Below are 21,279 nucleotides of genomic sequence, written 5' to 3' on the forward strand. Positions count from 1 at the left end.
AATTTCATCAAAATCGGACCACGGGTGTTGTCTGTAGCTTACACACCCACTCACAGACATCACTTCAGGAACCACTTATTTTTTGGGTTCAGGGGGACAAAAAACGGATATTTCTGCCCAAACTCCAAAATGTTAACCAAAACAACACATTTTTTTTAAGTATATGTATTGGAGTAGAAAGTAAAAAGGGATGATTTTCTAATCCCAAATTTAATGTAATAATGAAGCTTTTTTTTACTAACTATCATTACATGTATCACGTCCTTAAATTATATAATAACAAGATACAAGGAACTGTACAACCCATTTTATTCAACCATTTTAACTGAATGAAAAATATATAAACATAAACATAAACATTAAAAACAATAACATAAACCATGTGTGTTAAGAAATCATATGTTGATTACAACTCCTTATTAATCCTCCCCCTCAAATTTACACGGCCGAATGTGGTTAATGTGCCTTCTCCAAACCTGCCCATTGTCCATCTCGATTTGATAATGCACCAATCCTTCTCTCCTTCTTACGTTTCCAAATTTCCACTTTCCGTCTTTTCCGAAATTGCGCACCTGAACTCTGTCCCCCACCCGAAACTCTCTTTTGATTTTAGTACATCCGTCGGGCATTTCTGTGTGATCTTGGGGTCTCTTCATAAGATCCAGCCTTGTCCTTATTCGTCTCCCAAACATAAGTTCATATGCCGAGGACCCTGTAGCATTTGTGGCATTCCTTAGTGACATTAGGATGTGATTTATTTTGAAGTGCAAATCTCCTCCATCATTTTCCATTGCTATTAACTGTTTCTTTACAGTCTGAACAAATCTCTCTGCTTGTCCGTTGGTTGCAGGGTGATAGGGGGCAGAGAATTTGTGTGTAACGCCACAAGCTTGTAGAAATTGGTTGAAAATAGATGATGTGAAGTTAGGGCCATTGTCAGAGACTAACGTGAACGGGTAACCGAAGGTAGAGAAGAGTTTCCTGAGCTGTTGAATGCACCAATTAGATGTTGTAGTTTTGGTTGGTATGACTTCAACCCACTTTGAATAGGCGTCAACGATAACAAAAAGGTATTGCCCATAAATTGGACCTGCGAAGTCGATGTGTATTCGTTGCCAAGGTCCTGATGGAACCAGCCAAGGATGGACATCTACTTTTTCAGGAAGATTCTGCTTCAAACAGCATGGACGACAAGACTTTGCTAGATCTTCTATGTTACGGTCAATGTGTTTCCAGTAACAAAAACTTCTTGCAAGATTTTTCATTTTCACAACTCCTAAGTGTCCTAAATGAAGTTCATTGAGTACTTTTCCTTGTAGTTTTTCAGGAATTACTACTCTGGAACCACGAAAAATGCAGCCATCATGAAGTGAATACTCATTATTCTTCAAGCCAATATGTTCTAAATCCGTGCCATCTTGAAGTGCTTTCAAAAGAGGTTTTAGGTCATTGTCGTTAGATGTTTCATTTGCAATATTTTCATGTGTTACAGGCATTGATTCAATTTGATTAATGAAAAAGGCTTCGTGTTGATCGATTTGATTTGTCGGTGGATGCTCATTAGGAAAGCGAGACATGTAGTCTGCATTACCATGTGATTTGGTGTTCCTATATTCAATAGTATAATCGAAGCCAGAGAGGAAGTGAGCGTAATTGAAAATACGTGTGGCAGTCATAGTAGGTAAGGTTCTGTATGGGTCAAAGATTGAAACAAGTGGCTTATGATCTGTTACAAGGATAAACTTTCTGCCATAACAATACTGGTAGAACTTTTTCAATCCCCAGTAAATTGCCAGTGCCTCTTTGTCTATCTGACTGTACTTTTTCTCACTTGCAGTGAGAGATTGAGAAGCGAATCTTGTACTTCAAGAAATTTAGTCCATGTTGAGTCCAGAAGTTCTAGACGTTCGTCAACTTGCCTAGGATCAATTTCATGATTGTTCAGCTTGTTTGTTAATTTAGTCAATTGTGCCTTGATTGACGTTCTTATCCTTTTGTAACTGTTTAAATGTGATGTAATGTCAGTTGACTCCATTTTGGTTTTCCTCGTCGCCAGTTATCACGTCCTTAAATTATATAATAACAAGATACAAGGAACTGTACAACCCATTTTATTCAACCATTTTAACTGAATGAAAAATATATAAACATAAACATAAACATTAAAAACAATAACATAAACCATGTGTGTTAAGAAATCATATGTTGATTACAACTCCTTATTAACATGTACGGATGTACACAGTTAAATATACTGTAGTCCTACAGAGCTTTATTAAAAGGACTTAAGTTTTATTTTTTTTATTTATTTTTTTTGTAAGCTTTATGTTAGTTTTACTATATTTATTTAGTTATTCTCCTGTTAAAATGTATTCTATAAATCTTGTTTTTTGTATATCTTTATGTGTTTATCTATGGATATAGGTTTTAATATTTGTTTTTGATGAATTTAACATTAAGCATTACTCATTAATATTGATAAACAAGATTTCCTTAATGACAAAAATAAATAGGCCTACGTGAATGTTTCAATGTGTGTTATCAATCCTGTGGTTAAGACACATCCTGTGAATTGGTATATAAACCAAGAGCCTGAACTGCTGTCTTCAGTCCGTCTTCTACTCTTATTGCTCAGGTAAGTAATAAAAAAATTTATTTCAATATATTTAATCTAACAAAAGGTATATTTCTTCATCTGTATTATTGAGTTGGCACAGTATGAAATGGATATTTGGATATTTTTACTAGAGTTTTTATAGTTCATATACATATTTATCAAGACTTTATTTCCTATATAACACGCATAAAAACTACTCAATTATAACACACATACAATATTTTTTGGCAGCAAATATAGTTTAAATATTGTAGTACCTAATACATGGTGAGACTAGTTGAAAAGATCGATTCTCACTTAGATTTAAGATGAAACTTACACAAGAGCTTAACTCATGAGTAGTTTAACATGACATTTTTATTTGAAAATAACGTTGATATATGCAATTAAACTGTTACGGATTATAGGACACTGAAAAAGTGTTAACTGTCTTTAGTTGATATGTTTTTTTATGTTCTACTAGATGGAAAAAAATATTAAATTCCATTTTGTAGCCCCTGAACTGCGTAGTATAGACTAAACTTTACATACCTCGTCTTGCAGTTCAAATATAGTGTTTGGTGTCCACTACATATGTTTCGCCATATATGGCATTCTCAAGTGGTTTCAGAAACATTTTATCCAATTTGTGGCGAAACATCTGTAGTGGACATCAAACACTATATTTGAACTGCAAGACGAGGTATGTAAAGTTTAGTAAAAAAATGATCTGTATTCTTGTTGAAACGGCTAAATGTAATGTTATGTAATGTAATGCCACAACACAACACAAGGCTCAAGCATGAATTGACATTCCCTTTTGTAGATTGACCAAAGCAGCCAAAAGCTCTAAAGTTATAGGGCTTAAACTGTACAATATACTACCTCATCATGTCAGAAATATAGAATCCTTTGCTAATTTTAAAACTGAAGCAACAAATGGTCTTCTAAAGCACCAACTTTATTCTGTTAATCATATTTTACATTTGAGTGCTACTGATTTTATAGATTTTAATTAAGTAACATGCATTGTTATTCAACTATTTTTATTTTATGATATTTATTCTTAATTCAAAACTGTGATCTCATCTGTGATATAGGCTAAGTTTTACATCTATGTTACATAAGGTCCACTGTGATAAATGTTCATGACTCTGTTACATTTTAGCGAATTTCCCTATAGGGAAGTAGCTATAACCGTAGGTCTCATGGTAAGAACTGGGCGCGGGACCGATTTACTTTTTCATTTTTATGTCCCCAGAGGCCAAAAACACAAATCGTTCAAATTCATATATATATATTTATATATGTGTCCGTTAGCGCGATAACTCGAGCAAAAATGATCCGATTTCGATGGAATTTGGTATAAACGTGTAAACCTACGTTTATTCAAACGAGTTCGCGAACCAGCATGATCGGACTATGGGAACGGGGGTTTATGGGGGGTTTTATGGGGTAAAAATGGGGTTTTCCCATTTTTGACCCTATAAATAAAAAATTTTGCAATTTATTTTTAGACCGTTTTGTAGAGCTTAAAAAAAGAAATAATTTAGTATATTGAAGCGCTGTTGTATGCCTAACGGTCACGGAGAAAATTAAAAAATAGTGTAATTTAAAATTCCCATGTTATTCTTATGGAGAAAATGAAAATTGTTGTAGTTTACTTGTTTATGGATATATATTGATAAAATTTGGCAAATTTATTTATTTCATCCTATACTATTGACGTATAGTCAAAAAACACTTTTTACCTTCCCCGTAGCAGCAAACCTAAGCACTCGTTAAATCTAATGTTATTTAAACAGGGAATAAAAATATGTCTTATTTATGGAAATATTTGAGCAAAAATGTAATGAGACGAGTTGAAATTCGCTTAGTCTGCAGGTTTGCTGCGGCGGGGGTATTTTAGTTTATAGCTTTGAAAATGTCTATTGCACAACTAGGTCTAATGACAATAAAGGATTCTTACTCTTATTCTTATTCTAGGTAGACTAAAAACTAAAATGAGAAGTTAAATTAGGGACAAAATTAATCAAAAGTATAACATTTTTAAAGAATGGATATAGATGATAGACCTTAAAGCAATTAATAACTTGTTTTTTTAAATTGATTTATATATATTTTTAAGTCTAAGTTTTCTCCCACTTACTAAAAATAACTAATTTTTCACTGGATTTGAGAGTCTTGTCTAGGTAATAATTTAATACGCATTAACATAATTTATAATGGCTAATAAAAGTCATAATTCTAAAAAACTCATTTTTATTTTGGAAATTTGTTTGAAATTTGAAGTACTGCATTGAAGTTATCAAACTGCATGATAGAGACAAACTAAGCCAATAATCCTTTTTTAGGTCTGTTTGATTTATCAGCATAACCAATTAGGAGAATTTTGTGTAAGATATATTTATAGAACAGCAGACTACTTTATAAGTGCCAATAACTGCGCCAAGACGTGACAATATCTATGGTTGTACCAGCTAGCTTAAAAATAACTTTTGTAATTACTCTGTTATGTGTTAGCTTTGTATATTCAAATACCGTAATGTTGTGTTGTTTTCCAGGCTTCTACTGCTGTCAACATGAGTTCCGCAGACAAAATCAAAGAACATCTTCTGTTGCTGTTTGAGCGTCCCACCGAGCCCACGTTCATGCCCAAGGGTGCTCAACAGGCAGTGTTTGATATACCTCAGGAATACCTTGTAAGTATTTGAAGTAAAATAGAATCATTCTGTAAAGCTTTGATTAACATAACCCTAAATCAAGATTTTAAGCTGGCAATGTTCAGCTAGATTCTATGTAACATTCTTACTATGTACTCTATAAGACCGCTGTAACTGCTCTCTAACCAATTTATATTAACTCAAAAGAGGTAAACTGATATATTTTTTTATAATGTATACATTTAGTTATACATTAAACTTAAAATAAAAACCTTACAAAGTGTGGCTCTCTCATACTGTAATTTAAAGATTTATATGGTAATAGCAAACATAAAAGTTTCTTAAATGCATAGGGTGTAGAAGAGACACACAGGACTAAAGCTTACCTGATAAAAATTAAAAAGTAACTCCAACAACACAATTTATTATAGTTTATATTTAATATAAATGTAAAGAGTAAGAAACTGAAACTGTGAGGTCATAAAATGATACTGAGTAGTATGTGCCGGCAAGGTATTGCACACACTCCCAATATTTTGTAACAAAGTTTGTTATTCTAAAAAGCTTGATTTATACTGTTATACTTTCCATATTTATACTGTTATTTAATATGAAATTATCTGTGTGTGTTTTTTGCAAATTGATCCTCATAAAGTCAATAGCTGTTTATAAAAAAAAAACATTATTACTTTGAAATCCTTATAAGAACTTGCTGTGTTCTATGAATCATTAAATTTTTCTTGTGGACTAACCAAACTGGATAATACTCAAGTTTTATGTAAAATGTTACTTAACGCTGTAAAAATAAAAAAAATAAACTTACAATGTAGTGTATGAAACTTATACTAATAAAGAAACTATTAATTTTCATTCAATTGGTTATTTTATTTGCAATCATCATTTAAAAATATTTCCCCTTAATTTTTATGCTATAATATTTTTACCTGAGGTTTAAAGCTAGATTTTAATTAACATAATTTGTTTCTCTTTGTTAATAGATATATTAAGTAGACCTACCTATGTTAACTTACCTGTTTTTGTAAACAACATTAAAATCACACCAGTTCAATCATTCATTGTACAGCATATGTAATAAAACCAACAAAAAATGTATAATTTGCTTTTATTCCAAATTATTAACAAATTTGCTTCCTCATCTCCCACATTGAGACCTATTAGTTGCATGGTAGAGGGGAATTTGTTAAGATTAAGAACAAATAAAACTCTTTTGACAGATTGATAGATACAAGCCGTTGCAAGATGAACTCAACAACCGTTTTGGAGAGGAAACAAAGGAAAGGATTCAGATTAAGAAAATCAACATTCCTGATCTTTCCTTACCCCAGTCTCTTGGTCGCCAGGACAACTTCTCTCTCTTCATTCCTTACCATCGTCGGATGGCTGCTGCCCTCATTGATGCCTTCATGAGTAAGTGGAAACTATTAAAGCATTTGAATTTTTCCCATATTATCAGTAATTAAGGTACAGTAGCTAATTATTTTGATACTGATAGATGACAAATATTACTACATGAAATGAGAAGTAATTTAACCCTATATAAAATTAAACTAGGAGACAGTTATCAGTGTTTCCCTTTCCATTGATAATAAAATACTCAAATAAGATTTATTAATTTATTTTAGTTAGAAAATATCAGCTCAGTGGCAAAAGTACTTACTGTATCTGGGAATTTGTGTCCTGAATATGATTTAAAATTCAGATTTTTTATCCAAAATTTCTAATAAGTTATTCTAATATAATTGGTGATAATGGTACCAGTAGTTTGATAGTTGTTTTATTGTTGTTGAATAAAACAAAAAAAGTTATCTTTCTACACACTGTAAAATCCTTCACTTTCCATTTAAATCAATGTCATCATGAGTTAGCATTTCCATTGTTTAAATTTAGCTTCCTACTAAAAGGGAAACAAAATATGAGTCTAGTGTAGGTTAAATCTAATAACTGTCAAATAGCAAATTTGGAATAACCTGTTTATGATTGATTTAAGTATAATATATATTGGATATACACATTGAATGTAAATAATACATGTAATATACATATTCAAAAATGTTTTAAATATAGAAATAATACCTTTCTTTGCTGTAACATATTTAATTGTATTTTGTTCTTTTTCAACCGTATCAAACAATTTCTTTCTTTTTAACAGGTCAACCAACCCTTGAAGATTTCCTTTCTTTGTCCGTTTACGCTCGTGACCGAATCAACTCTTTCCTCTACTTCTATGCGTTGTCCGTTGCTCTTCTTCATAGAAAGGACACCAAGAACTTTCCTGTGCCTTCATTCGCAGAGGTGTTCCCAGAGAAGTATATGGATTCTGGTGTGTTCTCAAGAGCTAGAGAAGAGTCCAATATTGTGCAAGATGGTGGAAGTAGGGTGGGTACTGTTTTACTTTCTCTATTAGTGAATTTCCCATATAGGGAATAAGCTATTACCGTAGGTCTCATGGTAAGACCTGGAACCGGGACTTTTTTGTTTTGAGGTCCCCAGAGGCTAAAAACACCATCCTTTCAAACTCACACACACTTATATATATTATATGTGTCTTTTTCAAAGTAAAACAGATTGTTTTAGTTTTGTTATTGAGAAAATTGCTGAGCAACAAAATTAGCAAAAAAACATGAGGCCTAGGGGGTGGCGCAGAAGAGGGGTTGGCCCGCGAGCGAGGGGGGTATGCGGGGGAGAGCGCAGCCATGGAGAGAGCAGGAAAGTGGCGCCTTGGTACCGCAAAACACCCGGTTACTGCTCAAGCGCCTGCCAGTCTGTCTGAAGAGAAGGCGGATATAACCGCTTCCCGTCCGGAACATTAAAAACCATAAGCGGATATATCCGTCACCCGTCCTTTATCGCCAAAGACTTAGGCGTATATATCCGTCACCCGTCCGTGAAGGGTTAAAACATAGTTCAGGATTACAAGACAACTAAACCATTCTTTTTTATTCCTGTGACCATTTGTAGGCTTAAGCGGCCGGTGTCATCACTGAAATCTTATGGTCTTCCGGTTGATGGGGCCCCTACCGGAAGACTGAGATTACAGTATTTTCCCGTCTGCAACAAAAACGGCTGATGTTCTCAATAAATATGTTGCGGGGCTAAAATAGCTTGTGGGGGAAATATTCACATTGGGCCCCCTAATTATTAAACTATTATTTTTTTTAAAGCCGTGAGAGTAAAATGTAATAATTGATTTGTCAGATGCCTCTGGTGATTCCTCGGGATTATACTGCATCAGATCTTGATGAAGAACACAGGGTTGCTTACTTCCGTGAGGACATTGGAATAAACTTGCATCACTGGCATTGGCATCTTGTGTACCCCTTTGAGGCTGCTCGTGAAATTGTTGCCAAAGATCGTCGAGGGGAACTGTTCTACTACATGCACCAACAGATCATGGCTAGGTAAGTTGTGGTATCTTTTTAAGCAACCATCTTAACAAAGGAGGGTTGTGGTAGAAATTTGCTTAGTTTGTCTAAATTATTAAACCTTTAAGCTTAATAGCAATATTGCTACCTGGTGTTTATGAAACTCATAACCTGAAATTAATCCTTTATCTAATTTTGATAAAAAATATTCTTCTAGTAATATATACCGATACCTTTGCCATATGTGAAGTATGCAATTAACATAGTGTTATTTTGAATAAAACTGATTGTTAGCCCAATGGCGGTTCTAGGTCCTTGGCAAAGGTGGGGCTAACAGGGGGTTTGGGACAGCCCCCCAGAAAATTTGGTGGCTTTGTAAAGCCATTTTTAATTTCTACTGTACTGTATCAAAAAATCTCTGTTACGTTTTTAGGACAAATGTATGTACAATTTTATTGTTCCAATGCTAATGGGGGGGAGGGCTTTAGCTCTTGTAGCTCCTCCTTGGAACCGCCACTGATGTGTTAGCCGTTGAGAAGAGGGGAAGAGGTTAAATGCATGTATTGATCTCTTTAATGCAATTGTAATGTCACTTAATAAGGGTAGTATTGTAATAATAAATGTAAAAAAATTAACGTTTATGGTTTTAATTTTATTTACCTTTTAGATTATGACATACCTGATGAAGACTCAGTATTTTAATAATTTGTATTTCAAATTTACTGACACACAATGAAATTCCACAGATACAACTTTGAAAGATTCAGTGTCAATCTTGCCCGAACCAAGCGTCTTCTCAACTGGAGGGACCCAATTCCGGAGGGATATTTCCCCAAACTTGATAGTCTTGTGTCAAGTCGTGTCTGGCCTCCTCGCACCTCCAACACCATTCTCTCTGTAAGTTTAAACTGCCAAAAAGCTATTCTTAGTTTGAAATGAATTATATGTTCACAGTTAAGTTGTGAAATCTGTTACTGAACTATATATACAATTTTATTAAAATTTACCTCACTGTTGTCTTCTATGTGACTTATTGCTCACAAATCAAGATTTTAAATTAATAAGCATACTTTAACAAATAAATACTGCCAGAATTCTATAAAGAAATTAAATTACTGTAATTTGTATTGTATTTTCAAACACATATGAGTATTTTAGTGAATTTCCTATATAGGAAATAGGGCCCATGGTAATACCAAGACGGAATTGTTCTTTCGTTTTGAGATCCCCAGATGCCAAAAGTATCCATTAAATTCATAAGTATATGTGCGTTAGCACAATAACTCGTAAAAGACATCCGATTTTATGAAATTTGGTAAAAAAAATGTAAACCTACATTTCTTTAAAGGAGTTTGCAAACCAGCATGATCAGACTATGGGAATGGGGATTTATGGGGTAAGAATGGGCTTTTCCTAATTTTTTATCATCATATAAAATGTTTACAATTTTTCCCAAACCAATTTGTAAAACTAAAAAAAAACAATATAATACACTGAAGCGTTGCTGGGCGCTTAAAAAGAAATTGAAAAAATAGTAAATTTCAAAATTTGTAAACTGTTGTAGTTTACTTGTTTATGGATACATTTTGATAAAATTTGATGTATTTATTTATTTAATACTTAGCTATTACGATGTTACCAAACAACACACATGATTAGCTACCCTGTAGCAGCAAAACTATTCATTAAACCTAATTTTGTGACATTTTAAAAGAATTTATTTTAGTGAGAATCCAATCAGAATCAGGCAAATTGAAATTGACGACAATAAATTATTGTTTTATTTTACAAATTAAATGTTTTATGTTTCAAAAATGATCCATTAAAATAAATAAGCTTTAACTCATCAATCATATATACATTTACAGAAACGGAAAATCAATCATTTTTAATTAGGTACTGTAAGTGTGTTTCATCATAAAATATATATAAGAATTTATGTCTATCCTATTTTTAATTTCAGGATGTTAATCGTGAAGTTGACCAGATTAAGTTTGATATCCAAGATATGGAGCGTTGGCGGGATCGGTTCTATCAAGCTATCCACACTGGATCTGTCATCACTGTAAGTCTAATTATTAATAGTCAGGTCACAAAACAAGAGATTAACACATTCAATTAAAATAAATTAACTAAAATGCTTTGGTCTACTACAACAGAGAACAGTAATCTCTAGCATGAATGGATTATCAGTTTATATTTTCTTGCCACATTTTCTTGCATCTGTCTCAATTTTTATGTTTAAAGTTTGTTTTTGGTGATGAATATGGCGTTTTTAAGGGATTATTACAGACATGAAAAGCATTAGCGTCTTTGTTTGTTTTCTAATTGAGATGGAAAGTCTCCCCAAGAATAACTTGGGTTACATTTCAATGTTTGTTGCCAATTCTGTAGTGTTATGACTTCTAGCGGGTTTTCTAATAGCAAACTACATATGCTATATATATGTATATTATTCTCTATAGAAAGATACAGTACTTAAATAAGGAATTTGTATCAGAGACTAAAAAAGTAAATCTCATAACTTTTGTCAAGTTGCTGAACATTACTTGCTTCCTAATGTAATACTCTGAGAATATTCTTCCTATTTGTTTACTTCTTTGCACAATTATTTTGAAGATACCATACAAGAATTCAAGTTAACATTAAGTTTTGTAAAGGCGGACGGAAGAACTCAAATGTTGGACGAGGAAAAAGGCATTGACATTTTGGGTGACATGATGGAGTCTAGTATCTTGTCAGTCAACAGATTCTTGTACGGAGATCTTCACAACATCGGTCACGTCGCCATCGCTCTGTCTCATGATCCTGACAGTCGTCACTTGGTAAGTGTTCCACTAGCAACTGGCAGAGGTGCCTTAGCTCAATATCAAAGTTTTTCTTTCATTTAGATTTAGACTGATGAAAGTAATTAGACATAAAACCCATACATTTTTGGTCTGCGGGTCACTGAATTTTTCGGGTGGTGGGTCAGGCCAACAGAAGGCCCGAGAAACTGGATCAGATCAGAGATTTGTTCGGGCCAAAAAATAACTATAATTTATTTTCAAAGAAGCACTTTTATATTATCTATTAATGCAGAGGAATTAAATTTCTCAGATTCGAATTAAATATCAAATATGTTCACGATGTTTAAGAATAAAGACACAGCAGAGCAATTGCCTCACTGCCACTAGCCAGAGCCAGTCAGTCATCTACTGACTGTAGTACTGACAACATTTAATTGTTACATTGTTTGACTAGAGTTTATAGATTTATAATAAACTCTTTAAATTTATTAGTTATTAAGATCAGTTGTTTTTAGATTTTTATCTCTTGCACTAGGTCTATCTATACTACTGTATGACATGATATGTAATTTTTACAGTCGTTAATAATTCTTATGTAAAATGGTACTAATGCCAATAATAGATACATTAAATGTATTTATGATGATGTAGCTAATAATGCTATTGCAAGTGTGAGGTTTTTTACTTAGGAGGCAGGGAAATGAATATGATACAAATTGCATGGAAACATAGAATTTTCTTCTTGCTTGCAGTCTTGGCCAATCAACCATTAAAATTGTGTTCAGGCCCTAAAATTGTGAAATGTTAACTGAATTTTTGATCATCTTTTTACATTAAGTAAATTCTATAGAAAACTTGTAGTCATTTAACTATTTAGTTAATTAAAAAGTTATCAGCATGGAAAAGAATGCCTTAATAACAAAATATTTTCTTGTTTCTTGCAGTTGAGGTTGAGTTGGTGTTGGGTTGTTCCCAAGCTGTAAATAAAATATGAAATAATACAAAATACATAAATACAATATTTATTCATATTTTATTTTCATTTAATATTATAGACACGGATAGAAGTTAAGACAAAAGAGAAATAAGTTAATTAATTACATTGGCCCGGCTCGATTTTGGCCTGAGACCCTAGTCTTTCTTTAGTGATGATTTATAGGATAAATGGATAGGCTACTTTTAGTTTCATTAGTTATTTCGGAATACAAAGTCAGTGCTGTTTGACCATATTTCTTTAAAAGAATCACAATTTTTTTAAGGAAACTTTCGGAGTGATGGGTGACCCCGCAACGGCCATGAGAGACCCGGCTTTCTACCGCTGGCACGCCTTCGTAGACGATGTCTTCCAGGAGCACAAGAACCTGCTGCCGCGCTACAACACTGACAGGGTAAAGTGTTTGTACTTTTGGTTCTTTTGCGCCGTTTTACGTTTTTAGAAAACGGTCCAAACCCTGGTCTTATCAATTGTCACTCTGCTTGAGATTGAACCAGAAACTTTTAGATTTCAAGACTAGCTTTACAATGGCTACCCTGGCAATTAATTGTTAGTACTTTTAAATTAAGTGAATAAACAATGGCAGTTTAAGAATCTAACCTAAAAGTATGAAAATCATTGTGTTGAAAATACATGTATTAATTGATCAAAATATCTGTTGAATTTTTAACCTTACAAACACTCTAACCTTTCTGATTTTATTTGTTTTTTTGTTTTTTCTCTTTTTTTTACTTATTACACTATTAATCTTAAGTCAGTGGTGACTATCTTTCAAGTCCATGAAAAATTCAAAAACAAAACTAAAATATTTCATGATCACTGACCACTTTTCCAATAACAAACAAAGAAACAATTTTTCTTCTGAATGACAACATTGGTAGTGAATCTTTGAGTTGCCAACCTGAATGATTTGTACTACTGCAACCCATTTATACTGTAGCAACCCTACCATTACATTCTTCATTTCCTTTTGGTTGACAGAAGTGGTCTATGACCATTAAATATTTCAATTTTGTATGTGATTAATGTATATGAATGAGTGTAATAATGAGAAGACTCACCCTATGTACAATGTACAGGTAAGCCTGTTTATCCTTTAAAAACAAAATTTAAAAAAATTCTGTCCTAGAGCCCTTTATTATGATTTTGATTACTAACTTTTATTTAGTCGTTGTTTAAAACTAACATAAGTCCACCTTACCGCTCATTGTATATTTTTTAATAATATTTACCACAGATCTTCTCACCAAAAATAGAGTTTCACTTATCAATCAGTAATTTATTGCCAACCTTTCAATGAAGGCTCTGTTTCTGTGTGGATCTGTAACGGTGATTGTTGTTTCAGTTGAACTATGCAGGTGTGCAAGTGACATCCGCTCAAATAAAGGTTCAAGGTTCTCCGGACAATCTGCTAGTGACTCTTTGGCAACAAAGTGATCTGGATCTCTCTCGAGGGCTCGACTTCACTCCTCGTGGAAACATCTATGCCCGGTTTACTCATCTCCAACACATACCTTTCACATACAGGATTACGGTAACTTAAAATTTTTGTTTGCAATGTAACAATATGTACTATAAACACTAGTAATTATGTGAAAGGATTTATGTATGATTATAATGATCTAAGACTAACAAAACATGTTGTGCAAAGTATAAGTTACCTAGTATAACAAATTGATTTGTTCTTAAATCATTAATTTTTCTCCACTTCTTCAAATTATGATAACAAAATTGACTCCTTTAGTTTCCTTGATGAATACAGCTAAAACACTGTTGTTTTCCAAGCATTTCAGCATTTTGGTTTAGGTGAATTTGAATTTTATTTTATGCTTTAAAGTACCCCGGCATATTAATTACATCAATCATTTGAATATTTGGGGAATCTTTTATAATTTTTACTTGTAGATGTGATTATCATTAAATAAATTCATACTCCTCCAGGTTGAAAACAGTGGCCAACAGAGAATGGGCACCTGTAGAATATTTTTGGCCCCCAAGTTTGATGAGCGAGGCCTGCCATTCCTGTTCAGAGACCAAAAGGGATTATTCATAGAAATGGACAAGTTTACTGTTACATGTAAGTAACTCTCTGATATAGTATTTATCTGCAAGTTAAATACAGATAATACCAGCCTCTAAAATAAATTAATTTGTTTAACCATCAAACTTAAACATTTATAAATGAACTGCCTTAGGGGTCTTAATTGACCTGGTTCACAAAGGTCTTTCCAATGTTTCGTATTTTATATAAATAATAAATAAATCATCAGAGCATCAAAAGTAAAAACAACTCATATCATAAAATAAAAATTGAAAATATAATTAATCATCATTAAATGTTGAAGAAAATAAACAACACAAAAAAAAATTAACACTTCCCGGACGGCCTATAATATGTATACAGACAGCAAAATTAATAAAAAATAATTAATATTTTTTTCACATCTGTAATTTATAGAATGTTGTAAATAGTTGACCTATGCAAGTAGGCCTACTTTTGTCCAATTTTTTTAATATTGTTTTGTTAGTTTTTTTAAAATTCTTTTAGAAAAACATTCCTAGTACATGGTTTAAAGATATACCTGAATGAAAACCCGTTTTTACAAAAATTATTGTTGTTATATATAATCAACTAAAACAATAGATGTCGTAATGATTGGTGGATATATCCGCCAACCTTCCATGGAGCCAAAATAGATAGGCAGATATATCCGCCTACCGTCCGCTATGCGCAAAATGATAGCGGGTATATCCACCTATAGTTCGGGAGGCGAAGGGTTAAGTTAAATTTGAGAATTGTAATAAATCACAAATTTATATTTCAGTGAAGCCTAGAACCAATGTTATTGAGCGCAAATCAAAGGATTCATCAGTCACCATCCCATTCGAAAGAACTTTCCGTAACCTAGAGGCAGGAAGACCAGCAGCAGGAACAGTTTTGGAGGATTTCAACTTCTGCGGCTGTGGTTGGCCAGAACACATGTTAGTGCCCCGTGGAACACCTCAGGGAATGCCATGTCAGCTGTTTGTTATGATCTCCAACTATGAGGATGACAGAGTAAGTAGTTTAATTCTTGGATGGACAAATAAGATTAATATTATCAGAGTTAACTGATAAGAAGAATTAAGACACACACTATCCTTCATCAGCATAAAATCCCTCATAACTTCGAAGTGCTCTCTACCATCAGAATTAAAGAATTGGATGACCATAAAACATCAAAATAAAAATAATATTAGTAGAATATCTACAGATTAATGGTTCCATTTGATTAAACTAGCAAATGTAAAAAGTTTTGTTTTATGATAATAAATGTCAAAACTGATTTATCTGGGTTAACAGAAAAAAAGATTATGCCAATTTCTGATTTTGTAAAGCATCTTGTCCAAAAGGCAGTTTGAATTTTCATGACAGGATAAAACCACCAATATTCCTGCTAAAAATTGAAGTTTAAGTTTGAACACCAAAGAGGAGCCATAATCATGCTCTACTAGGACATACAATTATGTTTTTGTTTGCTATCTTCTGCTTAACGCATGATACAACTTCGTAAATATTAATAGCCAGCTGATTTATTAAGACGTAAACCCAGCAGAACGGTTGATTGAGTATAGACTTTAGATAAACGTGATTACACCTCGTCATTGCTGATTACAATCCGCAGATTATCTAAATAGGTACTTACACCACTTTCAATTAAAATCCACAGTTTCTCATGCAAATTGTGAACCATAATACTTTTTTACCAGGTTGAAAGAACCAACACTGGAGGCAAGCAGTGTACAGACGACGCCGCTAGTTTCTGCGGTCTGCGTGATAGCAAGTACCCAGACAAGAGGTCTATGGGCTACCCCTTCGACCGTCTGCCTCGTGACGGTGTCAACACACTGCAAGAGTTCATCACTCCAAACATGGCTGTAGTCGATGTAACTATCAAACATCTAGACAGAACAGTTCCAAAGAAGACCGATCGTGTATAAACCTTGCGTAGCTTTTTATGGATTTTGGACCCGACCATGGACTGTGAAGATAAAACATTAACCCTCAATTATGTTAACACATTATTATCATTATCAGTTAATTTACTGTTAGTTATCAAGTAAATTAATTTAAACATTTAAATTTTTTTATTTGTTTCCTTACAAAATCTCATTCCTCATCCTGGATATTACCTGAACTTCAAAATATTGTTTGACCGAGTCAAACAAACTAATTGTAAATAGGAATAAAGAATTAAAAAAATATTTTTCCTGCAAAGAATACCAAACTCTCAATATAAAATTTGCAAGAACTAAATATTACAGCAATCTCACGATCAACATCAGTTGTTAAGCTGACCATTGACACTTTTACCTATGGCAGAGGTAACCGTTTCAAATATATTTATAGGTGTGAAAGAAGAGTAATGATTTTTTAGGATAGTTGCTGCTAATCAAACACAATCTTGAACTAGAATTTGGCTGGTTAGTGGTAGCTAAACCTCTCAGCTCTAGACATACTTTTGTACTCATTTCCTCCTCTGTTACTATGTGTGCCAGAGGCATCAATCACGGGAATCAATTGAGGAATCACAAACTTTTTTAAGGGAAAGCAGTCCGAGCCAATAAATTTTTTGTGAGGATCGATCCCTCTTACAAAGAAGTCGGAAATACCAACCATTACACTAGCAATACACCATGATTTTGATTCATTGTTGGAACTTAAAACCTTTCTTTATTCACATATACACTTATTTTAACTCCATATACAATGCATTTAAGAAATTAAAATTTGCCAAACATCTAATTTTATTTAAAATCTATTTGCCAGCAGAAAAGCGATCGTTTTTCCAAATGTATAAACTTGTCAAAAGATTGAACAACATAATAATGAGAAAATAAAATATTTTAGGATATATATTTATGCAATCTTCAGGTCATTAATTTTGGGTTCATGATGTATATATTTGTATGTTTAGTGAGGGGGAAAATATTTCTTCTATTTGTTTTAGAAAGTGTGAGGGTGTAAATCCCCGCTGACAATCCTTTGATATCAAAGTTGACTGTTTTGCCAATTGAGGAAATGAAATGTGAAAGTTATTCTAGGCAGAAAATAAGAGATAATAATAGGCCGTTGTGGCTTATGGACAAGGTACTGTAATGTTATTAGGTCTACAGTAATATTAAAATTTTATTTTAAATAGCGGTCCTATTCCTATCTTCTAACCAGCGACATGTGAGGGAGCGGAGGATAACATTACACCAGATATTCTACCAGTAGAAATAAAATAAGTCACTCACAATTTGCTGCTGTGTTATGCGATTACCTGGGTACCCAGGTTCCTAGCCCTCAGTAGAATTGGATACTCCTGCTCACACCAGATAAGTTAACCAGGTTCAGTCTTTCACGACATAATCACACACACGTTTTTAGGGCGTAGGGAACTATGTTGCTCTCTTTAGAAAACTAAAACAACTAATCTAGACAATGTGTATAATGAAAATACTTTTTCACTAATAATATTTGAAATTGGCAACGCCGTAGAGAGAAAATAAAGATATATGGATTTGGCAATAAGCCAGAGAAAGAGAGTCTTCGACTTAAGAATATCCAATAGTAACTGGGGAAGAAACGAGATAAGGGATTGGGGGATCACTTTTGCTGCTCAGTTTGCTGATTACTAGGACATAGATAGCCTAGCAGGATTGAGAGCAAGTCGTTGTTGCATTTAAAACTTAATGATATAGGTCGGCCAGACAGATAGCGACCTGCACAAGCATTTATCGCGCATTGAACACAAAACAGCTAGCTCCAGTATTACACATACGAGGGGACAAAAGAATCAACATTGATATTTCATTGATGTTTTATTTGAATACTAAAGTAAACAATCCCAAATATAGTTTTAGATGTAGACAAAACTTCAGAACTCGAAGTAATTAAGTGTACAGAATATTTTTGATTTGACTGAAACTAAAGTACCAAAAGAACAATTATAGAAAAATGTTGCCCCTTTTAGTAAAAATTTAATCACAAAGTGTATAATACAAGTTGTTTTAAAATTAAAACATTTTGCAGAATAACTACAAAACATTCTTTACGAAGTATTAACATGTAGTTTTTGGGCCTCGAAAAATCAATTAAATATTACAAAAATACACCAATACAAAAAAGAAACAAGCTTTCCCAACTTTTTTATCCAGCATTCCTTGTCTACTTGAATGTTATGTCGGCTATGATTCTCATTCACAAATTTATAAAGTAAAAAGAACATAAGCTTACCTTAAAACTAAAGAAACTACATTTACAGAACGATCATTCTTTACAAATAACAGAGGACTTGATTATATACAGATATTCAAATTATCACATAGCGAGTTTAACAACTGGAGATAGCTGGAACTGAAGCTAATAAGAATAAGATAAAATAGAGGTAAAAATATTTTTTTAAGGGGGCATGGATGGTCTAGTGCTTGGGGTAACTAAACTATCCTTTACAGGTTTGTATCTGTCCTTTCATGATTAAGCCTATCTGGTTACCTTGATGGAGGGGATCGTTTACTTAGTTCAAAGCTATATTAAGCAGTTTGCTCCTGTAGTGACTGTCACTTTCAGCAGTTTGTGTACAGTAACTAGATCTACAACAACAAAAAATGTAATAGGATCAGCTTATATCCCAAAGTCTGTATTTGGAACTAATTTAAATTACAACTGATTGGACAGCTAACGTTAAACCGTTGACAACCGTTCTTCAGAGGTTTTAAAAGAAGTTCAGGTAAAGGCTCAGGTAAAGTTGAGGTTCAGGTAAAGATGGGGCTCCGGTGGGTACCCCCCAGGCTCCGCCTTCACCGAGTACACTGCTCAAGTAGCCTGCGCTTGCCAATGAATACCAATGAAAACTTGGAAGAACATGAGGAACTAGATAGGTTAGAAAATGTAACACTAATATTCTCTAATCTTCAAGAAGAAGCATGCCTTCAATCACCCTCTGGATCAAGTGATTACGAGGCAGCTGATGATGAAGCGCTTGCCATGCCCTCGCCCCTGCGGTCGTTAAATCTACTTCTGTAGAATGGGAATAGATGCAGATGATAACGACATACGGCATTCCTTAGTTACCTTTGAGAAGATAACAACACTCTATTTTGTTGGTATAAACAGTTCAGTTATTTTGTAACTAAGTGGTAAATCCGTTAAAATACTTGAATGTAAAAAATGTCAGGCTCCGATAGATCTCAACTATAAAAAAGACACACTATTCATGGTACCGGGAAAGATATGTTCTTAGCTCCCATGGTAAAGAAAAAAATAGTAATAATATGTCTGAAGGCAGCTTTTTTGAACTACTTACATATTCGAAACGTGGCCTTGAAAAGAGCCCAATGCGGTCTCGTTCACCTCCAACTCAGCAATGTTCTTCGTCTCGAGGATCTGCTTCAGTGTCCAAGAATCTGATAAGGGACGGAAATAAAGGAATGTCGGTAAAAGATCAACTCAGAGGCGATCTAAGTAAAGATGTGTATGATAGAAGAATGTTATCTGAAAATGCAATATCTGAACGAACAGATGAATGTGTGAAAGCTAAGGGACACCTAAAAACCAGGAGTAAAGACGCTGGTTCACATACGTCTGACATAAACAAAAACCGAAGGCGTTACAAGAGTTTTGGAAATAGTTGCGCTCGATAAAATACCAATGAAAACATGGAAGCACATGAGGAACTAGATAGATCTGAAAATGTAATACCAATATTCTCTAATCTTTAAGAAGAAGCTTTCATTCAATCACCCTCTGGATCAAGTGATTACGAGGCAGCTGATGATGAACGGTCAACGGTAGATGATTTGGATAATACGTTTGAAGAAGCGCTTTCCTTGCAATCACCCCTATGGTTGTTAACTCTACTTCTGTAGAATGGGAATCGATTCAGATGATCATTATGTACTACATTCCTACATTACCTTTGAGAAGATAACAGTGCTCTATTTTGTTGGTAGGAACAGTTTAGTTATTTTGTAATTGAGTGGTAAATCTGTTAAAATACTTAAATGTAAAAAATGTCAGGCTCCGACAGATCTCCATCTAGATAAAAGCCACACTATTCATTGTACCAGGAAAGATATGTTCTTAGCTCCCACGGTAAAGGAAACTCTGTTGAGAATCGCAGTGGTAATAATATTATGTCTGAAGGTAGCATTTTTGAACAACGTACACATTCGAAACGTGGCCTTAAAAGAGCCCATTGCGGCCTCGTTCACCTCCAACTCAGCAATGTTTCTCGTCTTTAGGATTTGCTTCAGTGTCCAAGAATCTGATAAGGGACGGAAATAAAGAAATGTCAGTATAAGGAAAACTCAGAGGTGACCTAAGTAAAGATGTGTATGATAGAAGAATGTCATCTGAAAATGCAATATCTAGGAACGAACAGATGAATGTGTGAAAGCTAAGGGACACGTAAAAACTGTCCAGGAGTAAAGACGCTGGTTCACATATGTCTGACATAAACAATAGCCGAAGGCGTTACAAGAGATTTGGAAATAATTGCGCTCACCAAAATACCAATGAAAACTTGGAAGCACATGAGGAACTAGATAGATCTGAAATGTAATACCAATATTCTCTAATCTTCAAGAAGAAGCATGCCTTCAATCACCCTCTGGATCAAGTGATTACGAGGCAGCTGATGATGAAGGGTCAAGGGTAGATGATTTGGATTCTACGTTTGAAGAAACATTTTCCATGCCATCGCCCCTGTGGTCGTTACCTTTGAGAAGATAACAGTGCTCTATTTTAATAGTATGAACAGTTCAGTTATTTTGTAATTAAGTGGTAAATCCGTTAAAATACTTGAATGTAAAAAATGTCAGGCTCCTA

General features: G+C 33.7%; 2 protein-coding genes across 2 annotated transcripts; one reads left to right on the plus strand and one right to left on the minus strand.

Annotated features, from left to right (window-relative positions):
- Positions 1-419: 419 nt before the first annotated feature.
- On the minus strand, positions 420-1,676 carry LOC128999056 (uncharacterized protein K02A2.6-like). The gene has a single exon (XM_054425412.1). It carries the CDS (start codon positions 1,674-1,676, stop codon positions 420-422), a length of 1,257 nt encoding a protein of 418 aa, XP_054281387.1.
- An 880-nt stretch (positions 1,677-2,556) lies between these two features.
- Positions 2,557-16,548, plus strand: LOC128997766 (phenoloxidase 2-like). The gene is made up of 13 exons (XM_054423440.1): positions 2,557-2,635; positions 5,161-5,298; positions 6,495-6,687; positions 7,430-7,656; positions 8,476-8,678; positions 9,389-9,539; positions 10,606-10,707; positions 11,303-11,467; positions 12,691-12,819; positions 13,771-13,959; positions 14,367-14,502; positions 15,251-15,483; positions 16,176-16,548. The coding sequence occupies exons 2-13, from the start codon at positions 5,179-5,181 to the stop codon at positions 16,404-16,406; spliced, it is 2,079 nt and encodes a 692-aa protein (XP_054279415.1). The 5' UTR covers positions 2,557-2,635; positions 5,161-5,178; the 3' UTR covers positions 16,407-16,548.
- The last annotated feature ends 4,731 nt before the right edge of the window (positions 16,549-21,279 follow it).

This window comes from Macrosteles quadrilineatus, unplaced genomic scaffold (assembly GCF_028750875.1).
Source record: "Macrosteles quadrilineatus isolate MER2022 unplaced genomic scaffold, UCM_ALF_1.0 Scaffold_7__1_contigs__length_78375512, whole genome shotgun sequence".
Taxonomy (NCBI): Eukaryota; Metazoa; Arthropoda; class Insecta; order Hemiptera; family Cicadellidae; genus Macrosteles; species Macrosteles quadrilineatus.

Excerpts from the sequence above, each read along its gene's own strand:
- LOC128999056 (XM_054425412.1), bottom strand. The coding sequence starts at position 1,676 with ATGACTGCCACACGTATTTTCAATTACGCTCACTTCCTCTCTGGCTTC.
- LOC128997766 (XM_054423440.1), top strand. The coding sequence starts at position 5,179 with ATGAGTTCCGCAGACAAAATCAAAGAACATCTTCTGTTGCTGTTTGAG. Across the intron at positions 7,657-8,475 it reads TGCAAGATGGTGGAAGTAGG|ATGCCTCTGGTGATTCCTCG; the intron begins GTGGGTACTGTT and ends TTGATTTGTCAG. Across the intron at positions 13,960-14,366 it reads CTTTCACATACAGGATTACG|GTTGAAAACAGTGGCCAACA; the intron begins GTAACTTAAAAT and ends ATACTCCTCCAG.